Source organism: Urocitellus parryii, chromosome 1, assembly GCF_045843805.1.
Source record: "Urocitellus parryii isolate mUroPar1 chromosome 1, mUroPar1.hap1, whole genome shotgun sequence".
Lineage (NCBI taxonomy): Eukaryota > Metazoa > Chordata > Mammalia > Rodentia > Sciuridae > Urocitellus > Urocitellus parryii.
Window position 1 is genome coordinate 259689532 of NC_135531.1, and position 25903 is coordinate 259715434.

The 25903-nt window shown below is 31.7% G+C and overlaps 1 protein-coding gene across 1 annotated transcript in view; it reads right to left on the reverse strand.

Moving 5' to 3' along the window:
• Erbb4 (erb-b2 receptor tyrosine kinase 4) overlaps window positions 1-25903 on the reverse strand; it is a 1044475-nt gene that overhangs the window by 209020 nt on the left and 809552 nt on the right. Inside the window, exons 17-18 of the mRNA XM_077799365.1 lie at window positions 7844-7976; window positions 2975-3097 (exon numbers count right to left, since the gene is read on the reverse strand). Of these exons, the coding sequence (XP_077655491.1) occupies window positions 2975-3097; window positions 7844-7976 (256 nt within the window). The remainder of the gene's footprint in view (window positions 1-2974; window positions 3098-7843; window positions 7977-25903) is intronic.

The window sequence follows — 25903 nt, forward strand, 5'->3', positions numbered from 1 at the left end:
AATTCTGTACCCTTAACATAAAAAATATTATGCAATTTTAACATTAAAATGAAAGAATAAAAAATATTCATTACTCCTGAATAGAATATCTACATTTCCTCTCTTTCTTGATATCAGCTGCTTATATTCACATCACTTTGAACATCCATGCTAAAACATACATAAAATTGTACTATTCAAAGTTTAATAATATGAGGAGACCTAAACACAGAATTGTTAAAAAAAATAACAATAATAGAAGCAAAAAAAAATCCAAAAAACTACTTTGACCTTTAAAAGGTAAATTTAGAATTATGGTTTTCCTAGTCAGAAACAATAGGGAAATTTAAATATCAAATGCAAAATAATAGGCTAAGCTCCTTATGGTATAAAATTAGAAAAAAAAAATTAAATCAGAAATGGAAAAAAGTAAGTAAAAGCCCAGGACCTGCGAACCTATATTTTCACACTGATGGTGTCTAGGGTAGAGAACATAATTATCATTATTCTATAAAATGACCACAGAATGTGGTACTTTATTAAGACACAGCATCAATATCAAAGTATTCCTAAATAATACTTTTAAAATAAGAATATAAATTCAGTGTGAATTAATTTTATTGCTTTGGAAATAAGTATGGTTATTATTTTCTAAGGCTGTCCAGATAAAAATGTGTAGTATTTTTCCCTGCTGAGGTCATCCATAGTATTTAGTCCTAAAGTATCATATCTCCATGGTTTAAAATAAATTTTAATTCCTGAACTATATAATAAGAAAGAGTGTGATTATACTTTAGAATAATCCAATAAGTAATTTTAAAAAGGGAAGTGTCTTTTAATACATTTAAAGTTAGCATTTATCTCTTGTCTATCTTCTCTATATACAAACAAATCTGCTAATTCACATTAAATTTTGTCAGTGTAAATGCAGAATTGTTAAAACACCAATACTTAAGAGAAGAAAGCTCTAATATATTTCTATTGACTTATCCTATGGCTAAGCACAGACCCTTCAGTCATATCTGTGGATATAGAGAATTGAAGCAATTACCAGATAATTCTTATGGGAGAATCCTGCAATAGATGATTAGAATGGGGATTTATGGTAGCTAAGTGATCCAGAATGACTGTCAGTATTAATCCAATTCACTGTATTACTTTTAACTTGCCAATTTCTAAATTCATGACTGGAATTTATAATTATACATATATTAATCCAAAAAATTTGCTTGATGCTATTTAACATAGATACAAAGATCAGAAATATTAAACTTGAATCTAAGGTATGAAATATGATATGTCAAGAGCTTTGTAATGTTTTGAACAACCAATTTAAAAAAACCTGAAAAAAAACTATTAGCTCTAAAAAAATTTAAAAAAAATAAAATTGATACATTATGTAGATTAAAATTTTAACTGTATGCAATAATAAGTCCAAGTCCATCTTTTCTATCACAATATAAATAAATATGATGTTATTTTTCAGACGAGATCGGCGCGTTCAGTGTGGTATGGCCGTAGACAATGATGTTATTTTTCTTTGAACATACAAAGAATTTGAAGATTAGAAAGGCATCACATCATCTAAAATAGTGCCTATGCAAATTAAGTGCCCAGTTAATAAATTCAAGTTTAATTGAACAAATTATACACACTAACAGATTATGAAAACTTCTGCATCTTGGCCTTATAATAGAGTTATAATTCTAGAAAGATGAGATTATTTTGGAACACTCAGCAGAGAAAAATAAGGTCTATATTCTAACTTGTAATATTTTCTGTTAAATAAATCATGGTCTTACTAGGCAAAAAAAGAACTATTTTAAAATGTAAAACTCCTAAAATCAAATCTAATTTAGTTAATATGTTTGTAAGTATGTAGGCTTGCATATAGCTTTAAGAAAAATATTAAACTGTAGATGTAAATTTTGTAAATTGTAATAATGAATTACAAGAAGAATTCAGCACTATCCTAGCAGAGTTTCTTATTCTTGTTATTTACCATTAAACAAATTTCACTACAATTAACCTCTGGCCTGGCCTCTGAATTGGTCTTATAATTAAGCTAAATAAGTAAACATACAAATGCTATCATTTGAGCTTTTCCTTTCCAGAAATCCCTCTCATTGAAAAACCATGTTGTCATCCATTTCCTCCTAGCTGACCTGAATTTCTCCTATAAAGTCAACTTTAGTTTGCACAGAATGTCAGCATCAAGGCTATAAACATTAACCACTGAGTCATATATGTAAACAGGTAAGCAAAATATGGTTTAGGATCTAGACCTTTCCTATTTATATATAAGCACATCCATATGAATTCCAAAGAGATCAATCAGGTAAATCCTGGAAAAGGATTCTTTCAGTTAAGAATGAGAGAAGAGCAAGGGATTATGGTTCATTGCCTGGGCATGTCTGCGATTTCATGGAGCACTGTGTAGGAGGAAAGGGAAATGCATTGGGGCTGGGTATTTTGGATACAAAAGGGAATTCAAAGGCAGGGTGATATTGAAATGGGATCACTATGGTTGCTCATGCCTTTAATCCCAGGAACTCAGGGAGGTTAGGCAGGAGGATTGCAAATTGGAGGCCAGGGTCAACAATTTAAAAAAGCCCTAAGCAACCTAAGGAGACCCTGTCTCAAAAAATAAAAATGACTGGGGGTGTAGTTTTGTGCTACCCCTACCCCTCTACCCCTGGGTTAAATCCCCAGTACCAAAAAAAAAGAAGATAAAAGGAAGGAAAAAAAAAAGGATCAGAAAGGCCTCTAGAGCAAGAACTCTATTTGCCTATCTCTCAAGACTCTATTTATCCCAGCTTGTTCAATAAAAATTAATGAATTCATTTGTGCAGCAACTTCTCAATACCATAAAGGTCCTCCTCTCTGAATATTAAAAGGAAATTAGGTTGGCTAAAGTAATTACTTTAGCTATTATTTTTTTAAAAGGCTGAAACAAAACTTAAATAACTGATAGTAAGCGTTGTTTTGTACTTACTTTATAAACGGTTCCAAAAGCACCTGAGCCAAGGACTTTTACTCTTTTGAGTTCAGTTTCTTTCAAAATACGAAGCTGAGCTTGGTTGGGTGCTGTACCACTGGGAGTCAGGGGTTCCACCAGCTGCAGAGTAAATTGATAAAATTATATAACTTTCAACTCAGTAAATCAGTCCTGTTCTCAATCCCTCTCCTGCCATTTTCTCTCCCATATAAAAATTCAAACAAACTTTATACAGCAAACAAAACTTTTATGATATGAACCACTTACCACCACAGACACACATTTAGACACTCCTTTAGACCCTATCCTTTCTCTTCTGCTCTTCACCTAGGTGAATTTAAGAAACAAATGTGTTCTACCTTGAAACATGGTAGACTAGGAGACAAGGTGCATAAAAAATAGAAATGCTGTCTTTTTAGAGCTCAACATCTATCTGGGCAACTAGGACAAACATGTCAGAAGAGGGAAAAGCACACATGCTGATTCCCTATGACAGAGCTTCTAAAACTGCAGTGAGTGCATTAATCACTCAAGGTTCTTGTTGAAATGAAGATCCTTGTTCAGAAAGTCTGGATTAGGCCTGAAAATTTGCGTTTTTACAGAACTCCAGGTGGTAACTATGTAAGAGGATGGTCTCTAAACACATTATAAGTAGCAAGGCCCTACTGTACCTTCTCCATTAAAAACATAAATAAAAATTTAAAAATTGATGATTTGATTCAAGATCATAAGTGAATACTATGGAATGCAAAGGAATAAAATCACCTTTGGGGACTGAGGCTCATCAGTCTGGCTTCCTAAAGGAGATATGCTTTAAGACCATCTTGTGATAAAGAAAATGGATTGGCATCAGGAGGGTACAATCATGGTGGGGAAGAGTTTGGGCATAGCATTAGGAAAAGGAGGAAGATATGGAGGAACCCATGCAGAAATGAGACAGGTCTGAGGATGAGATTAGAGTGGGAGATGCCAGGTCATAAAGTGGGCTGGTTGGGTATAGCCAAAATGTAAAATCAGGCTGACAGTTTTAGATGACACAGTTGAGAAGTGATCCAGCAAGAGAGGATGGATGAACAAGGGAAAGCTATGTGAATGGCTGCTGATCACTTGCACGTGTGAGAGAAAAACTCTCCACAGTTGTCACGTGTTATGCACAGTTTCACTGTTGGAACTTTCATTTACCAGTGGTCAACTGAATTTGGAAAATGTTAAATGGAAAATTCCCAAAATAAACAATTCATAGTCTTAAAGAACTTTTATTAAAGTATGTTCTTATAATTGTTCCACTTTATTATTAGTAACCATTATTAATCATTCACTGTGCCTGATTTATTATAAATTGAAGTTCATCAGAGTTATGCATATATAGGATAAAACACAGTATAGGGAGAGAGGGAAGAGTTAGTACAGTCCATGGTTTCCGAATCCAGGCATCCCAAGGTCAGGGGGAGCTTGGAAAGTATAATGCATGGATAAGGTGGGACAAGTACTGCACATAAGGGAGAAGCTGGGTACCAAAAGGCTTATATCCTTTGCTTTGTTAAAATATTTGGTTTAATTCATGCTTGAGGCAAAAAACAAGTGAGAAAAGTAGGACTTTTTTTTTTTCATTCTTAAGTTAAGGATCTAAACTTTAAACAAAGACAAATAGCCTGTTTTTTCTCTGCATAAGGAAATAATTAAGGGCTACTCCTACTCAAATTGTCTTGAAACAACCACAGTATTTCAAAATGTCTGTTTACAAGACTAAGTGCACTGTGGCCCTCCAGCATGGGTATTATTATCATGCTTCTGTGAACATGATAGCCTACTTAATTAGTGGAACAATAGTGTCCTGAATGTAGGTAAATGTAGCAGTAGCAAGAATTTTAGAACGAACGCACAAAAAATTATCAATAAATTTAGGTTATTTTCTAATAGGATGATAACTAATCTGGTTATAATTACATTCAAGTTGCATTTAAAAAGACTTGGGAAAAAAATCACTAAATTTGTTCAATGTGAAAAAAAATCTCCAGCAGAGATTTCCCTTCACTTGAAAACAACTGCATTAGAGGGAGTTGTTTGATAGATGTGGATACACACCATGTGTATGATGAGTCACTTTACTGAATCACTTTTAAATATTACATACAAAAGTGATATGAAATCATGAAAAATTGGGAAGGGAGTTTCAGCATTTTGAACTAGCTAAAATATATATTAGATATATATGTCTTGACATATAACATGCAATAATTTCTTATTTTGAAAAATGCGGAGTTCTACCTGAGATAGTCTATATATTTTATTTATAATTGCTAAGTTACAAATGTATCGTCACTTAAAATTTTATGCAAATTTATTTTTCTAGAAATTTGAATATTATTTCTTTAAAAGGAGCATATTTTCATTTTATGAGCCAGCAGTGATATGGTAGAGAGAGCACTGAGTTTAAATTTAGAGGACTGTACATCAGTGCCACTACTCACAGACTTAAATTTTATTCCTCTTGGCCCCTCATTTCCCACCTGTTAAATAGGTATAGCAATAATCAAGTGAGAGGGCTGTCAATGGATGAAATGGGACAGTACTGTGGAATATTCTGGAACATTTTCTGACATATTATAGGCACTGAATCTATCATTCTTCAAGGGATAGGATCATGTCTCATTAATACATTTTTTAATCAAATCACCTACCAAACATCAAGCTTATAATATATCTAAAAAACTGTGCTTTGAAAAAATATCTTTTTAACTTTTATGCATATAATAGAAGAAAAAATCTAGAGAAAAATGATCTGGGAAAGCATATCAATTTTAAGTGTATTCCAACAATATATTATCCTTTCAAAACCTTTCCATTTTGTTGGAAAGTTCTAGCTTTGGCATTTAAGGATTCAAATTAATCCTCTTAAAAATTCCTCTTCTTTTTAGATAGTGGTCAAAAATCACAATAACTTATTTTACTGAGAGAAACATGGGAAATTCTACAATTACTTAATCAGCAAATGTAAAATAATTTGGTCCTAAACAATGATTTTTTTTTTTTTTTTTTTTGTGGTTCTGGAGATTGAACCCAGGGCCTTGTGCATGTAAGGCAAGTACTCTCCAACTGAGCTATACCCCCAGCCCCAAAACAATAAATTTCTTTACAAAATAAAATCCATTATAAAACCAATACACATGTGTTGATTTAGCAAGGAGATGACAACTTGAAGGACATTCTTAGCACTAGCACTGCATTAAAAAAAATAAAGCAATACAACTTTGGCATAATATTGAAAACTTCTTATACATGGTTAAGAGACTTTCTCTTCTATTTATTTGACATCTAAATATCCACTTCTGTTAGAAGTCTTAAGTTCCTTTCCAACTCTGTCTTACTTTACTTTTCAGAATTCTCTTACCAATTGCCCCAAGCTGCCCATGAGGGGGACTTCTACCTGCCTATAGTCTCTAGTTAACTTGAACACGCATAACATATGTGTTGTTTCCTACCTTTCATTCACAAATACATGGTTGAAAGTAATCAAGTGATCTGTAAATATCCAGTTAATGTACACATTACTACTATGTCTTCTCATGTACATACTTGACTATCTTTATCTTGCTTAAATAAGTGCATTGAGGAGAAAGCTTACTCCAGTTTAGAAAACTCCAATCCTTAGAAAGTGTTATCTTGAACGTAGCTATAAAGTAGTTTCTTGAATCTTTCATATTATTCTCCTATCTAGTTTCAACTTCTGAAGGAAAAGAGCTAAGACTGAAATCATTAGCAGCATGCAAAAGGTATATAAGAATGAATATTCCCAGCCAGGTGCAGTGGTGCACGCCTGTAATCCCAGCAGCTCAGGAGGCTGAGGCAGGAGGATTGTGATTTCAAAGCCAGCCTCAGCAATAGTGAGGTGTTAAGCAACTCAGTGAGATCCTGTCTCGAAATAAAAAACAAAATAGGCTGGGGATGTGGCTTAGTGGTTGAGTGTCCCTGAGTTCAATCCCTGGTATCTCCCCAGTACCCCCCCTCCCAAAAAAAAAAGAAATGTATATTCTCATGTTAAGAGAATATACATGAGAATGTATATTCTCATGTTATTCCTATGTTAAGAGGAAAAGCCAGATTGCCACATTGACAATAAGAAAGAAAACAAATCTAGGGTAGCCTGTTTCCAAACAAAATTGCTTCAAATTGTTTAGGCAGGCACTGCTATGGGGATCTGGAGAAAGACATCGGTGGAGCTGAGAATGGTCTGGTATTTCCCCTGCCCCACTACCCTGTACAGTGAAGGTCTGCATGCTAGAAAATTCAGTATGGCAATGTGAAGGAAATTATCATAATTTATGGGTAGTTTTCATATTCACAGTAACCATCAGGCATAATATTAAATGCATATCATAAATTGTTTTGTAAGTTCTGTGATTATATCACTAAGCTTTACCCTGTTACGTCCGTCTTTCATCGCTGGTATAATGAGATCTTTGGTTACCAATTTAAGGTGCTAATTATAGGACACTGTATAGAAAAACTATACGCTTTCAAATGTATTCCTAGTTCTGCCATTAATAGACACTTTCTGTCTCCTCTGTTGAGATATCTTCTACCCATATCTTGCTAATGGCAACCACTACCCCCAAAACCTGATCTGTCTTTCCCCAGTGTCATACATCCTGGATCGCTGACATCTAAGCTTTTCAAGTCATGAATCTACCTTAATTACTGCTACTACTTACTATGATTCTTGTTCAGCTTTGTGTATAAAAAAAAAAAGTCATCAGGAAACTGAACAGAACATTTGCTTGCATTTAAAAAACTGAGTAACATCCAAATCTCTAAAATGCTATTGCAAATCTCCAAACATATGAAGAGAAATAATGAACACTCCACCTCTGTTTCCAGGAATCTTCTCAAGGCTCTTTTCTTTTTGATGCTCTTCCTTCTAACATAAACTGCAAAGGTCAGACCTACGATGACCAGGATGAAGAGACCTCCAATGACTCCAGCAGCAATTAGGGGAGTTCTGCCAACCAGAATGAAAAAAAAAAATACACATGAAGAAAGAAAAAAAAAAAAAAACAGAAGAGGAAAGATCTGTCGTGCAAGACATTATCCACATTGCATAAATTTGGTCAATTAGAGGAAACGCAAAGAAAAAGAAATAAAAATGCACTAATGCTTAAAAAAATATTTTCTCAAGGCAAAACAGTATTTTTGTTTTGTTTTGCTTATAAGTAACAAACCATGCACATACAACTAATCTTTGGGGATAAGCAGCCACAAAATACCATTTCATGAAAAAATGTAAAATTTGGTAACAAGGTAGGAGATATGCTAAGATGTTAGTATGGGAACATTTTAAACTATTTTAGTTTCACTATTATCCACAAATAAATGGAAAATACATTTTCATATTATCATTGTGGTATATAATTTTATTTTCAGCATTTTCTATAAAGCAAGCTGTCAACAGTGGCATTACTGACTTTTTGGGCTAAATAATAGCTTGCTGTGGGCACTATTCTGTGCATTTTAGGAGGTTTCGTCCCAGGTCTCTGTCTACTAGATGCTATAACACCCATCCTCCAGTGACAATAATGTCTCTTGACATTGTCAAATATCTGCCAAATCAATCCTAATAGAGAACTGCTTCTCCAAAGCAAAAATGAGTAGTGCAGAGGCATGTGAATCCCCATAACTCTGAAGTAAGAGGGTACTGATATGACCAGTTGTTATTACTGAAACTGTAATTTGAAACTTTAATAAGGACAACTCAGAATAATGGGTAGGAGAAACCAAAAAGGGTCACACATTTTCAGTGTGATGATGACTGGAGTATGTAGCATATGTAGTATAAGCAAATGTTTCCAAGCATCCTATGTTCACAAAAGAGATCTGCACATTAAATATCACAAAAATATAAACAATTACCAAGGAGGCATTCACATAAGACTAGAAATTTTTGTTCTTAAAATGTTTTTCTAATGTGTTTTTAGCAAAGATACAATTTTGAAGCTGAACACTTCTTACTGTTCTCTAAGGTAAATTATTTCCTTGTTTGAAGAGTAATATTCATGTTTTTTTAACATCTTGTTCTAGAATAAAGCAGTCTTGAAATATATTAATTTCCTATACCATAGCAAAACACATAGAGGTTACCTAAAAAAATATTTGACTAGGAAACCTTTATAGATATCAAAACAAAAAAGAATTCCCTGTATGTTTATAGTTTCTAAAGTGTTTTATAGCATATATTCCTATTTTAGAAGAACCTATTCTACATAGTTTCATTCTCTTAGAAAAAAATTACTTACACATGCAAAATAAACTTTGGTTCAAAAATGGATCAGAAACAATGATAGTAGATGATCCTAAATAAAACATTGGAATTCTAAAGAAATCTTGAGACAAAAATCTGTGTAACTACTTCTATAAATGAAGTCATGTCTTCTAAAGATTATGGCTGTTATATTGTCAAATAAAACTGCTGAAAATCTAAAAATGTAGTTCATCCTAACAGTTGTTTCTTGACAACTCAAAGTACTAAAGCATACTGAAATGTTGCTATAATTCAACTAGATTTTCCTAAATCAGATTTTCTAAAGTTATAAACATCTATGCTGGGAAAATTAAACTGTAGTATAGACACAAACTCATCCTTGTGAAATATTTTTTGTATATAACACTGAATTTTTGGACATGCCACATAAATATGTTCTTCAGAAAATATTTCAGATTTTTGACCAAAGGCATAATTTTAAGCACAAGTGCCTAATGTATTCTTGAAAAGATATTATTGCATAAAGAGCTGTAATTTTTTTTGTTCTTTAACCCCCTTTTTGGCAAAGAATTTATGAATAATCAAGAATAGTGTCCAATATTTTCTTAACTGTGGATTTAGATCAAACTCTAAAATCTCTGCTTATTTATTTTGTAAAGGAATATTTATATGTATTTATGAGAATAAATGTGTGTATATACATATATGTGTGTATATATATATATATATACAAACATATATATGTCAGTGTCAGTGTCACAGTAAATCTTTAAACATGCTCTATTATGATTCTTTGTTTGCTGAGTGTTTTTTAAGGATAACTTCCAACAGAACAAAACAAGTAATTTCTGTTTTTCTAGTTAATATTTACTTTCAATACTTTCTCACAGTAGTTTCTTTCTTTGATTTATATTCCTTTACTGTTTTCTCTCACCACTCTGTGAAAATGGTAGAGCTACAAACAACCTGAAGAAATGAAGAATTTCACTTCTGTACCTAAAGATCAAACATGAATATCTAGTTGAACATTCTCAGAGGCCAACTTCTTCATATTCTCACATAATTTTTTTTTCCTTGGAAAAAATAGTTAACCACAAAGAAGCAGGCAGTAAGATCAAGGAGGAGGATATTCATTCAGTAGGGCAAGTTCTCTACTTCTCTAGTAAGAGATTGTGATAAGAAAAGGGACTGATCCAGATTAAGATTTGACAGACATAACAAGTGGACATGAAGCCCATTCTGGATTGGGATGGTTTGGACAAAGCAGCTATAGAGTAGGATAACTTGAGAAGTCCGAATATGCATAATTAAACAGATGGGGTGAATATTTGTTGCCATAGGAAGACATAAACTATAAACTGAGAAGATGGGTTATAGAACAGTTGGATCTTAATATGGAAAAATTATGCATATATCTGTATTTGTGCTTATAGATTATGGATCTAGGTTAATATCAAATAAAACACTAAGTAGTAGTTGTGGATAGTGTGAATATGATGCACATATTTTGTGTATTTATGTAGTGTATTTATTAATTTTCTATAATTAATATTTCTTTGGGAATAAAAGTTCACTCAATTTGAGAAAAGTCCAGGAAAATGTAAATCATGATCTAACAGTTTAGTCTTGTAACAAGGGCATTTTATTTACCGTTTTCTCAAATATTTACTTGAATTATTTTTTCAGTTAAGATTTCCTTTTGCTCTTCCCTGTCCACTTTTACCATAAGCATCCATCTGCATATATTTTCTATGCATTATAACTTAATGTACCCAATAAATTTAATTACCATTATGCTTCTTACAATTAATATTACGTTCCTTAAGCCAAGCTAATCTGAAAAAGTTGATCCTATTTAAACATTTTTTATTCCCATCAATTTTGAGAATTCATCGATATTTACAGATGTTGAGTAGAGGCCTACTTTTCTTTCTCCTCTTTTACTCCACGTGCAAATGTTTAACTCTTCATGAGGACCTAAGATAAAGAGCTACCCTAAGATAAAGAGTCTTTCAATAGCTGTACATCTGTCCTATTAGCCTATTGCTATTCCTGAGAGTTTTTCTCCTGTATGTGAGTCATAAGAACCTCCAAGTATCTCAGATACTAGTGAGATCAGAGGAGTTAAATAATAAGGGACCTGGATTTACTATAATCATTTATATAGAAGAATTAGTGTTTGGTTGTTGGTTTGTCTTTGGCTGTCCATTAAAAATGGTTGGCGCCCCCTCAGTATAAAAGATAGGATAATTAGTGTCAAGTTTAAGCTTAGACTAAAGAGATGTTATCAATCAGTGATTTACTTTATTCTGTGATTTGGAAAGAGTAAAATGAGACCAATATCATCCCACCATTTAAGGAACTAATATCACAAGGATTGTGAATCATAAATGAACTTTTCTAATCTATTTAAGACATGTAATTTAATTTCAGAAACAAAATAATGTATAATATTCTATTTCCTTGAATGCTATTACCGTATAAAAAGCAGTATCTTCAAACTATATGATTCACTTAAAGGACACATTGTCATCATTCCTTACTGTACTTGAACTATGTTGTTCATGTCAGTGAGGAATATAAGATGTGAGAAGATACAATGATAAGTCATTTTAATAAAAATCCAAATTTGTTCCTTCATTGAACTTTTTCCTTCCAGAGATCAGACCACAAAATAGTATGCTGAAGTCAATATTATTTATGATTAAAACTCAAAGCATTCTTCAAAAATATTTTGCTATACCCTTCCAAATGTATGTTAGTAGATGGCTATCCTTTTAAAATGAACAGCATTGCTGTTAGTTTTAATTTGTAAAACAAGTATTTTCACTAATAGTCATTGCCAATAATGCTAAATTTATGAGATTTTTTAAAAAATGGTAATGCAAATCCATCACCAAATAATTGGCTAATTACATTCATGGTTTTTTCTTCATTTTTGAATACAGAATAGTCTTCAATTTAAGATAAAGGAAATAGTTTGTGGTCCTATAGTACACTGTCGGTATATAATTTGCAACTAATGGTATTGATTTTAAATGAGAAATTTCCACTTTACAAAGCTCATATGTTACTAAATAACTTGAACACTGGTCTTCAGAATTCTTTGAATTCTGTTTCAGTTAAACCTTTTCTGCCTATAAATAAGTAGTGAGTCAGACTTAGAGCTGCATCACTATTTGTTTATAGGCAGTAAAGGTTTAACTGAAAATGGGCGTATGTGTGTGTATATATCTTTTATTGTATGTAGGAGATAAAGGCAAACAAAAACAATGGGCTAGTCCGATACATTCAGAATAGGATTATTTTAAACATAAATTTTCATACCATAAACTTTGCAGGTCTCAAAAAAAGGTTAAAATATTGTAACATTTTTCTTTAGTGTTAATTTCATACTCTGTATAATTTTTCCTTATAGTGATTGCAGCAGAAAGACACTTTGGATTCAGGGTATTCTAAATTTCCATCATTAGAATTTACCATCATTATTTGTGTTTCTTGCTTATCATCTAATTCAGCTTAAATACAAACCCATTCATTCTTCACCAAAACTAATGCAAAGAAAACACAGTAGGGGACTAGTCTTTCATATACATGTGAGATCTGCTGAATTTAGAGCATGTTTAGTACTATTATTAAGTCAAATATTTTTAAGCTTAAATGAGTTGTATGTCCTATTTTGGCGAGGACAACCTTAGTTTATGCACTCAAAGCATTGAGGTTACATCTTTCACTCTCAAAAGAGTTCCTTTGTGATAAGTAAATCCATTTTTTACCCTACCTTTAGCCCAATGTAAAGGAATCTTTTGCCTGGGATATCCTGAAATTAAAATACACACACACACACACACACACACACACGTCTTTAGTTAATCTATGTTCAGATAGAGATACAAAGACATATGTGTGTGTGTGTGTGTGTGTGCCCAAATATATACAATCATCCAAGAGTATCTTAATATTTAGAGTAATTTTACTTGTGTGGAAGGTAAATTCATTATTGTCTCTAATAAATATATATGCAGCTTAAATATGTATTCCATAAATTGGGGTCAACTGTAATGGTTTTCTGTAAATTTATATTTGCTTTAAAAATATCATTGGGTAATATTGACTCTGACTTTTATCCTGTACTGCATCTTCTGAAAATCTTATAGCGATATAAGCAAAATCATGAGGCTTCCATGAACCAGAGGTAACATGGATCTTCAAGGACATATTGCATGTTTCCTAACTCACTCTTGCTTTAAGAAATACGTAGTTGATAAAAAAAAAAAAAAAAACAGTTGACATTTAATTGAAATACTTAGAATCCATCACAAATGTCAAATGAGTCAAAGAATACAACTTTGAAAATATGAACTTTTTAATATTTAATTAATTATGGAAGCATTTTGAACATAGCAAAAATTTCTCTTCAAAAACAAAGAGCCCCTGCCAACAGGTTCTCCTGGGTTTTATAGTGCATGTAGGGTTATCCACTTCATTTTAATCAGAAATAATGAAAAAGATGAAAATGTCAAAAGCTTTCATGCTGTTATAGAAATTATTCTCTTTCACAGAAATAAACCAAAAATTTATTTGGTACTATGTACTACCTTTAAACTTAAATAATTTAGATAGAACATAGATTTTTCATTCTAATAAATGTCAATAGTTGTATGTTTTATAGTTAAAATTTTCCTTTTACATGCATTGTATAATTTCACTATAACTATTCAGCATAGATCTTATAATACCATAATAAAAAACAAGGAGAAAAATGCAGAAAAGTTAAGATATTTGGATAAGATCAAATATGAGGGCTGCAGTACAGTGCTTGCCTAGCACGCATGAGGTGCTGGGTTCGATCCTCAGCACCACATAAATATAAATAAATAAAATAAAGGTATTATGCCCAACTACAACTAAAAAATATTTTTAAAAGATCAAATATGAATAGTAGTTAATAGGAACACTGTATGTCTTGAATTTGCAAACATATTTAATTTTCAGCTATATTGTGTTGTCTCTGTTTCTAAAGATGTTTAAGTAGAATTGTTTTATGGAGTAACAATAACAATAATGTTATTATTTACTAGTAACATTAGTCAGATATATTCATTTATTGGATTCACTATATATTCACCTCACTATATATATTTAAAGATAAGAATACAAAATGTGCCTCAATTTATTTAGGGGGTTCTCATAGATCCTCTGATTTAATATTTAGTTATGTCTTACTATTTTAATTCTCTTCTACATTTTCTCTGTTGCTGTATTCATTAGGTTGCTATATTCATTATTACTTAAGATTACTAAATCCTTTATATTCTTGGGTATAAAGATTAGATGTGGCATTGTTCTTTTAGTTTCATTTTATTTTATTTTCTTAGTGAAGACACAGCTGGGAGGATTTTTTTTTTTAACATAAAACACTGGTTTCCCTTTAAGAAAGGAATGACAAGCAGTATATATCACCTGTGACACTGCCTACTTCACTGCCATTCTGTTCAGTCTTCCCTAAAACAGTTCAGATTTGAAACAGGAGACCTTGAAACACTAAGAAATGTTGAAATCCCCAGAAGGCATTTAAGGGTTATTGCCTAGGGCAAGGAGAACTACATTAAAAGATTTATTTTTCTTTTTTTTTTATTCTCTTGCAAATTGTGCTTATTCTGACCCAGAATTCTATCTGCTCTATAAATATGACACAATTTTTTCCTTTTTGAGCCAATGAAAATTATCTGGGTCAGATTCAGAGGTTGACATCAGTTGACAGATTTTACTTGATGAGACACAGGGTATTATAGAGTCTCCATCCTTTGATTAGAACCAAGATTCTTCTATTCCATTTAAATATGACCAGAAGTACAAGTGTTTAAGCAAAAGACATACATTATACACCCCTCTTCCTAAGGGAATATTTGAATATTTTTGACTTGTCTTCACGTGTTAATTTTTTTTCCCATAGTTTGACATGTGAATGTCAGATTTCATTCAATAAGTGTTACAAAATTATTTCAGTAGAGTTATTACCATTAAACCAATATGTAATATAATGTGATTCTTTTATTTCTAGAATTAGGTAAGAAAAATTTCTGTTAGTTTCAGAGCAATTACTTTCTTCTCCTTAGAGGCAATATTTAAACCTATACCAGGGTGTTTTTTTTTTTTCTCTCCCATAATGTTTGAAAAAGTACACAAATTTATACTCGTGAATTTGAGGTAAACATTCTCATGCTTAAAGATACCATCCTCAGAATAAACACAAGTTACCTATGAATTTTTATTGCTATGATTTTGTACCTGTAAAGTGTTGAAATGGAATTAAACCAGAAAGCACTTTTCTTTTAACAAGAGTTTTTAAGAACTCAGATAAATTTTTTGGTTTCACAGTCAATAACTATCATACAATATTATAAACATCTACTTAATAATCACAAATAGCCATGTTAATACGATTTTTGTAATTGTATATACTGCTATCTATCTATATCTGTCTGTCTATCTATCTATATTTTTTAAGTTAATGGCTGTTCTCTTTACATACAATCCTGTATATAAAGGGACTTTTATTTTGCTTTTACTATACTTTGGATTCCCAAATTCCTGTCTCAATTTTTTTAAAATACTTTCAAAGGGGTAGTAAGGAATTGTCCTAAAGTAATATCACATCTCTTTATTCAGATGATGTGTTTTCTCTTTACTTTTCCCTCCTGACAGCCTTGTTTCCTGCAGAGGAGACCTTCAGTGGCCTCAATCCATACTTAATAGTTGGATGAACTGAGAAGGGGGTTTCCTCCTATTTCTCTGTTATCCATTTGTAGGAAACTACAGGACTCAATCACTACATTCTTCACTTCTCTGCTAACACTCCCTGATTTATCAACCATCTTTTTTATCTATATAGTAATAAGCAAGCATATTCAGAGCTTAAATGTAAAATAATAGTAGTTTTCTTTTTACAAGTTCATGTATGTCTTTCAAGTGATAAAATTGTTGCAGACATCTTCATATTTTTCTGAAGACTTTTTTTTTCTAGTTCATGAAAAGAAGCACTAAATACAGAGTTGCCACATGGATAAACAACTGAATGAATAGTTTACTTCTACGAACATTTACTACTTTTTATCTTAAATCAACCCTTAAAAGGACATAAATCCTACAACAATTTCAGAGGCTTCTATATATTTTTAAACAATAAAACATAACTCTAAAACATCTCTAATGAAAAGAAAATATGAAGTTATTTACCTACTGCTTCTCTGAACTAATGCTGATATGTGTTGAACAGTTTTTTTATTCCAGATTTCATGGGAAGTGAATAATAATTTGCCCCTAACAGCAGTGAAACTGATTTTTAGACAGGTTGTTTTGTTTTGCTTGGCTGCTGTGGTTTGGTGTGTTCTTTACCCCCGGATGCACTCACTGTGCCAAATCCCCTGGATGATTAACCTAATCGCTATTCTTAATATTCTGCCTCCTGACAAATTCCAACCTACTGAGTTTTAAAAAATTAAATAACTTCTTGAGTCTCTCTGTATCTAGCTGTGAACATACAACAAACTGCTGGACAGTGAGAGGAAAGCAAATATCTCAGGAGGAATTCTGGGAAAGCACAGGGAGGGCAGATGGAGCCACCCTCCACCTCTGTCCTTGGATGGAACACCTGGACTCCCTGCCTGTAATGCCTTCAAAGCAGAAAGAACAAGAAATTGACATAGATTCAGGTTTGGATGTCACAGAACAATGGATCTCATGATAGGAGCTTCCCCACTTCTGGACTTTTATTATGCAAAAGAATAACAGAAAGTACTTTTTGAAGCTGTTTTTACTAAGGGTTTTTGTTTGTTTGTTTTGACTTATAGCCAAATAACGCCCTAATTAAGAGCATTTGTGAAAAATTTTCCACTTTCCCTTTTTGTTTCTTGCTTTTAACCATGAAATACATTATCTCAAGGTTTCTGGGTTCTTAGCGCAAAAAAAAAAAAAAAAAAAAAAAATTGAAAAGAGTAGCTCTTCTCTTTGTAGCTAGCATTTAATAGCCCTGGTGCTTCCAATATATTTGCTTCATTTTCACACTATCTTGGTCATTAGCCTAGGCCTTAGCTATGTCAGTCTTGAATGAATGCTTTAGGGAAGGACATTGAGGTGGGAGAAAAATGTCTTCTATTTTCATAAGTAACACTAAATAGAAGTCTGTAAAGTTTCCTCAGGTATACAGTTTTTGATCTGTGGAATTTTAATATGTTGTAATGGACAGCATCATAATTCTTATTCATTTCCAAATACTAACAGGATTCAAAATAGTAAGATGTTTCTCTAATTTATGTACCTTAGGCGGATATATATTGGATTATTAATTTAAAAATTCTTTACTAATATTTAACTTGGCAAACTCTACATATCAATTTTTTCTAATTTCTAGGTCCATGTTAGGTTGGAAGTAAACCAAGGGAAAAAAATAAGGGGGTAAGAATGTTTCTGTTTACTTTGTTTAAAAATTCTCCACAGAGGACTTAGAGAAAAGACAAACAAACCCTCCTTCACACAAGCATTTGGTCATTGCACCCAACTTTAAATAATGTTTTTAATGTGGAATGGATTGCTCTTCATATTATTAGGGGAGGATTATTGTGACCAGATTCACAAAGTTATATTCATAGCATCTAATAACAATGTTTAGTAGTATAACTTTTTTTAAACTTATAAAAACACCCAACCCCTAATTAGAACACATTTCTAATTATGGGGAAACCTATTTTTTTTTCAAAAGCGAATGCCTAGAAGATGTTATAATTCTGCAGATGCTCTGAATAAAGATTCACAGCCTCCAGATAATGTAAAAGAAAAAAAAATACAACCTAAGCCAATTCGAACAACATTAAAATAATATAATACCAATACAACTTCACAATTTGCCTGAAACCATTTCATTTACATGCAAAAGAAATCATGACTACTAAGAAAAAAACCCACATCTACATGAAACATTCTATTCCTAGCTAGAATATTAATTTTTCAATCTGTTCTTTGTCTATTATTTTTCTATTATTGAAATTATATGTACCATTAAGATTCAGCTCTGTGTGATGCTATGGATTGCTATGGGCATCTAGGATAAGATATTTCAAGATTTCTTTGTTTCCTAAATGATCATTAAGGAAATAATGTAAGTGTGATATGGAGTAAACATAGTATTTTCTTTTAAATTTCCTGACTGATTTTTATATTTTCTACTTCTCTGCCTTTTAATCTTTCAGATTACATATCTTTATAATTCCATCAGGACTATTATCTAGACAAATGGCTCCTCTTTACTTATTGTCATGCCAGTTGCATTCATGCAAAGTATCAGTTTTTCTTAGAGCAAATAAAAAGGAGAGCAAGAGATAGCAATTGATGGGCTCTGATTTCACCCTCTGGCACTGAGTTAGTTTCTGGAGAACACCACCATGTCTTCTTGGGTATATTTTAAGATCACAAAGTTTATTAGTACTAACTATTTGCAAATAACCAAAACCAAATGCAAATAATACAATATTGTTATACATTGGGCACATCTTGCAAAAATCATGCTAGTTGTCCCCTGTCGTTAAGTAAAAATATCTGGGTATAGTAATTCAAAAGATCCAGAGACAGAAAGATGTGACCCTCAAACCATCTAGTCTTAGTATTTCATATAAGGATTAGGCTTGCTATTACTAAATTTTATTCTTATAAATCATTCTTAATTATCATTTTAATTATTATTTATCAAAATAACATAGAATCAAAGTCATACTGTCAATTATTAAAATATTAAGGATATATATATGAATTGTTGACCATGTATGACTACTTAAAATCAAACAATAAATTTATAAACTTTGAAAGAGGATGAGGTAAACTTCTTTATCCTTCAAGTCCTATCTGTGGCATGATTAGCAGCACACAAATGAAATTAAAAACTCATTAGAATACATTTCTAAATCATGCAGTCTTCAGCAACTATTGGTGATAAAATTGCAGCCATATTTTGATGGAATTGAAAGAAAGTGATCTATTGTAAAATTACATAATTTATAACAAGACTATAATATATTATTTTTAACTCAAGCATTGTAACTTCTATAATTTTACTGTACTTCCTATTATACTTTTAAAATAGCAATTAATAAATCTTAAGAATAAAATGGAATACTTTTCATGTATCTTTACAGAGCCAAAATATACTTTATATTGTCAGATACACACATATATATGCTATTTATTTCATAACTTATAAAAGGCATAAAAGTAGGAATACCCTATCTTTCAATAGAGGATTGGTGGTACACTGATACTGTTGGTGGTACACTGATATTATTCGACTATAGAAAGAAGGAGCTTTATTTACTGATTGGGAAGGCTGTCCATAATGTATAATTAAGTGAGTAAAGTAAGTTTATGAATGATGTGAGGATTATGGTTTGTATAAATGAAACTTCTTATTACTATATATAGATAAATGTGCAGAGGCACTGACATACTGATACACACACTTGAATTTAATACGCTGAGAAAATATCACTTTTGTAATTTAAAATTTCATTTTAATATATATTACAGTATTTAATCTTTAAAAAAATAGGAAGAAGAGGAAAATACTTCAAAATATAACTGATGAACTTTAATCATAAGGAGGTTTAATTTTACCTTTATTTGTTCTGGGCTTTAAAGAAAGGCACATGGGACAAATTTGCTAAGACAAGAATCACCTAGTTATAGCAGTATACTCAGAAGCCAAAGAAAATTTATTTGTAAAGGATTGTCCATCATAATTTCTTACTTGAGAACATTTAAAAAAATTGAAATAGGAATTTTTTTCACCATTTATTGCTTTACCAATATTCTGTACCTGCACAATTGCACAATTGATGATGTTTGCAGTAATGGTGTAATTTAGAGTAATTGTTACATATCAGCTTTTCGCAATTAACACTACAGGTATTGAAATCTGTTAATTTCTCAGAACACATACAAAGTGCTGTTAGATTCTGATTATATATTTAACAGTCTTCTAATTTAATGAGTTCAGAGTCACTGATAGCTAACCACAACCTGTTATTTTCCATGCAAAAATAAAATAGGTGACTTTCAAGTTGGGTTCATGTAAGGTAACACAGTACAAATTATTGATGATTTGCAAATTAAAGTCAGAATATTTTAAATATGAAAGTTAGCACAGTTTATATTTGAAGTTTATTTTCCAGACCATCCCTCTCTTCATACATGCAAATACCTTATTCCCTTGTTTTAAGATGACTTTAGCTCTAACTTCAGATGAAATATAGAACGTTAAGAAACCCCCCCTCCCCAAGCCTTTCCATGGCAGCTAAGCATCCATTAGCACCTTTTCTATCCTCTACTTACTTAATTTCTACTGATAAAACAGTAAGAGAGGGGGCATATCAAGCTAAGCCTTTCATATTTGCTTTGCCTCTGATTTCCTCTAGGTTTTTCAAGAAACAGCTATGGTGATAATATCTTCCTTCTTTTCATCCCTAAACTTTCACACTGTATTAGATTTTCCAAAACACACTCAAATATCAACTTTCTTCAAAATATCTTTCTCTGATATTGTTCCATCTCAAACTACTTCTCTTTCTCCTCTGATTCACGTTTAAATTTCACAAGAGATTGATACTTGGCTCTCTGTATTTTCATATTTCCTATTCAGTTCTGCCCCATGTTTATATATCTTTTTATTCAATTTTCCCATTAGCATCACTTAAATGTGTCAAAGTAACCACAAAATCAAAATATCCAATCTAAACTCAGGACATATTTGCCATCCGCTACTATGTCACATCTTGGTTAATTTTACTCCCATCCATTCATTTACAATTCAAAAACCCAGGCATAGTTATTCACATTTTCTTCTCCTAATTATTTCACATGCAGTTAAGCATCAAGACTAGCAATCAATTTTTAGTTTGAAAAGTTTGTTGAATCTTCCTACTTCTCTCCATCCTTCCCAATGCTTTGCTTATTCATTTCCAATAGTCACAGCTACCCATTCTCATTGACAATACCAAATAATTACATTACCAGTAATATCACCTCTACAATATTGATTAAAGTACTTTACTTTCACAGTAGCAGCATTTTAATTTTCAGTTCACCTGCCTTAGTATCTCTACTCCAACCATCTTTTATCTACTGACCCTATCATGTTTTGATTGTATACTGGTCTCCCTCACATGCTAACTTTCCTCATTACTAAATTTATTTTTATGACTCTTTGCTAAAATTCACTTCCCATACATATCATATATTATATATCCCTGATTCTTCTCCCTTTTTTGAGTTACTCATGTGGTAAAATTTTGATCCATGGTTAAAACCAAATGTCCAAGTAGCCACCCTTACATCTAAACAATCTTAACGGGGCTGACTAAAACACAATCCTTCATTTTAATCTATGACTACACCTCTCAAATGTTCCCTTAGCACTGCCTAGCAATACTACCATGCTTCTAGGATGATGTCCCTTTCCAAAGTAGTTCAATGGATTACTTCAAATCTTCTCTTTGAATTTCCAGTATTGCTTCTCTCTGTTCTAAGTAATGATCTCATTTAAAAGGAGGCTATGAATTTTCCCATTTTCACACCATCAAGTCTCCTATCTACCTACATTTTCACCACTTTACTGTGAACTTCTTCCAGTTATAATGGAGGTGTGATTCTTCACTACTTTTTATGCCCCACTTCTCTACCTTTGTACTAAAAATTTTGCCTGGAGATGTCATTGGCTTTTGAAATATAGACTTTCTTTCTTTTGAATCATTTCCATCAGCTTATCATAATACACCTGACAGACCTATATTAGAATGATTTTAGAGTACTACAAACAAACCTCTAGCTAAATATAAGAAACTTTGGGGTGGGGGTAAGGAACACAACCCTGGGCAAGTAACAAAATTTGGTACTTTGGTTCTGTCATCTGTCCTTTCTTTTCTGATAGTCAGAATAATTTTGGTATCCATTCTGGGTCTTGAAACTGGGATATGGACTCTAGAAGTTGAAGTGCTGAATTTAAATAAAGAATTAGATTTGGAAATAGATCTTACTTTGTTTATTTAAAAAAAAATTCCTGAACAAGTAAACTTTTTATGGTAAAGGTTTTGTTGGTGTTTTATTTTTACTCTACTAAAAGTAACTATAATTATTCTATAAATGACTCAAGCATATGGAATGCTTTACTCTGAACAGAGGAACAGAATGCTATAAAAATTGCAATGGCTACAAGCACTCAGAGTTTATTAGAGGTGGGTTTCCCTTTCCTTATCATTCATTCTTTAGTGCTGACTTACTGTGAAATAACAATGAAATTAAACCACTTTAGGTTTGAGAGTGGATGGTAGCTGAGAATAAAATCACTGTGAGGGAATTTCGCTGGTAAATCAAAGTGCTCCCTGTTAATTAGCTTCTGCTAACATACGTAGTATGCAAAAATAATTGTATGTTTATGAAAGAATGATTAGTTAGGGAATGTGCTGAGGTAATAAGAAAAAAGCATGAAGAGAGCAATTTGAGCTAATATCTACACATCATTTTATGTAACCACATCACAGAAGGGGGTCTCAGTAAATTAGATTCCTTTAGTTAAATAGGAAATATGAAAAAAAAGTGATACTTACTTAGGGCCTAATACAATGTAGGCCTAAACTAAATTAATTTTGACTCCCTTCTTAATATATGACAAGCATAAAAACAGAAACTTTTATGTACACTTAAATCTTTCTGATTAAATATTATTCATTTATGCCATGCAGAAATTGAAACAATTATTATCAATATTGCCTATAAAATATAATTTTAAGAGGGTCTGTACAATATAATTCCAATTCAACAATTTTTTATTTTAATATAGACAATAGCAAGAATTCTAATACAAACCCTAATTACCACATTTTTAAGTTTATAAAGTCTGGGTGCATATACAAATACAAAGGTATACACAAAGGGTTCAAGAAAAGAGATGCTTTTCCTTGAACTCATCCCATTTGTAACCTAGTGAAGCTGATGAATATAAAGACCCTGTGTCAATACATGAAAGCATTCACTCCACTGTTCTTATGGTGGGTCAAAACATTAACAAAACTGACCATTAAATCATAATTTCATGATGATTAGGCTACAGCAGGGATTTCCAACAGACAAATTAAAAAAGCTATGTAAGTAACTTAACATATCCTTGGAGGCATATTAAAAAAAAAGTAAAAATATCTAAAATTTTGTTTTTTAACCCATTATTTCCAAATTATTAATACTCCAACATGCAATCAAATAACAAATTATTAATGAAATGTTTTACTTCTTTCTTTCACATTATTTCTTCAGAATCTAGTGTACTTTTGATCACTGTAGAATATTTTAACTTGTTTTAATTGCATTGAAAATGCTTAATGACCACATGTGACTACTGGTTATGTGTTAGACAATGCAGGTCTGGAGCACTCTTAGCGAAAACTTACCAGTCAAATGATTTAATGGAAGGAGTAGAAATGATGTTAACTTGGGTCTTTTTAATCAGAATTATAATTGTGAGGTCTTATTCACAAAACAAGTAATGACCACATGGAGCCAACATGGATACATTGACCTTGCCTCATAGTATAGACATAGACTGTGGTTTTAGTTCTAAGATGATATATTAATGATGGCTTCAAGATTTTAGGGAGCCAAGAACAGAATAAATTATTTGAAGATAGCTTGACCAATTTCTCTCTTAAACATAGAGGGGTTCTCATATGGTATGAGACACAGAAAATAATTAAATTATTCACAGGACAAGAAAAAATTAAAAGGGAACCATTGGAAATATTTAAGTTGCCATAGTAGGTGGTATAGCAGGCAGAGTGGAAGATGGCTCCCAGTATTATGAAAATTTCTCTCACTTCTAAACACTCATCTGGGTGTCGATGTGAAACAACTTCACTGATGTAATGAAGGCCTCATAACTCAACAGAGGGAGACACCTTGTATGGGTCTGATCTAATCATAGGAGCCTTCAAATCTGGTTCTAGAGGTTAAAAAAAAAAAGAAATTCTAAGAAGGAGCTGGCATATTATTTCTGGCTTCAAAGTTGAAGATATACTCATGACAATGAGTCCAAATGGTCAGGTTGCTGAACACAACCCTGAAATTTTACCTATAGAACTGTGTTGTTGCTTTTTAAGTTGCTATATTTGTGGTAGTTTACACAGGAATAGGAATCTTTTACAGCAATTGAGTGGTTCCTTTACTGAATTACAAAGTTTTACTTTTTAAATCATTACTATTTTAGTTTTCAAAAATATACTCTAGGTCTATGAAATTTTGCTTTGCAAAATAGTTTGGGAGCAAATTCTGAGAGCAGACATGCTAATTCACTAATATCTTAATATGTGTCTAAGAACTGAATGCTAGAAGTAAGTATAAGATCAAAAATATATGCTATATTTTAATACAATTTTTTTTACATATGCAACTTTAACACATATCACTTGTTTAGCATAGTTACTGTTTAGTCCTATGAAAATGTGAGGCAATTTCTTTTTATTAGGAATTGTCTTGGCTATTTTGCTACATCTGGTATTTTTTAACTTCCCATACTATCAAAGCATCATTATATATAACTGACAGAAATGTTTGCAAAGTATTTATATTTTTACTTGGTGATAATTTAGATGAATCTTACTTGAAAAGAAAATTGTTAAAAATTACACATTATAAAACAGAAATTACTATATCTAATTTTCTAAAAATCATAATTAAAAATCCTGAGCAATATTAATGACATACTGATACTTTGAAATTATATTTTATAAGAAAAAATGCCAATGGTCAAAACTTGGAATAGCATACGAAAAGCACTTGAAAACTGTGAATATCTATATAAAGAAAAGAGTAAATGCTTCAGGGCTATCTTACTCTTTTTGCTTTTATTTTAAATAACAGACACTAGATAGTCAATAATTGATTTCAGTGAAGCTTAAGGTGTTTTTGAGATAATAAGTTACAGGTAGTCCTGAGATTTTTTCCAAATTAATAAAAATAAATTAAGAAAATAATAATTATAAAAATTATAATTTCTACACCATAAAAAGATACTCATGGGACACAGTGAAGTACAGGAATTCAACCTAGTTTCTTTCTCCTGAATTTTGCTTTCAATTTTAACTAGAATAATAAAAAAACTTACCAATTTAATTATGGCATCTTTAGATTTTATATTTAGTCCCCAATTCAATGATCATAAAAACCTCTATGTATGGATTATTTTAGTCACATTTGACAGTGAGCTTGAGTATAATATTAATGTTTCTAGGATTTCAAAAGCTTTAGTATAAAGTATGAGTATTTTTATATCAATGCAAAAACCACTTGGACAACCTTGGGATACTAAATACCTCCCTTTAAAGTAACCACTTGAACTCAATGAATTAACAATGACTGAGCTGTGAAGCTTTGCTCTTCTCTCATAATTCCCTGACAATTTTGGAATTTTATGAGTGCTGGGAAGTGTGGGTCAAAATCATCTGGAAAGGAAGAGATTCACATGGTCTCCTTCACCTTTTGAACTCTAATAATTCAAAAGTAAATTTAATATAGAGAATGTGGGAACAGACTTATAATAAAAAGGCTGTGCACTTTTATTTATTGGACTTAGGGATCAT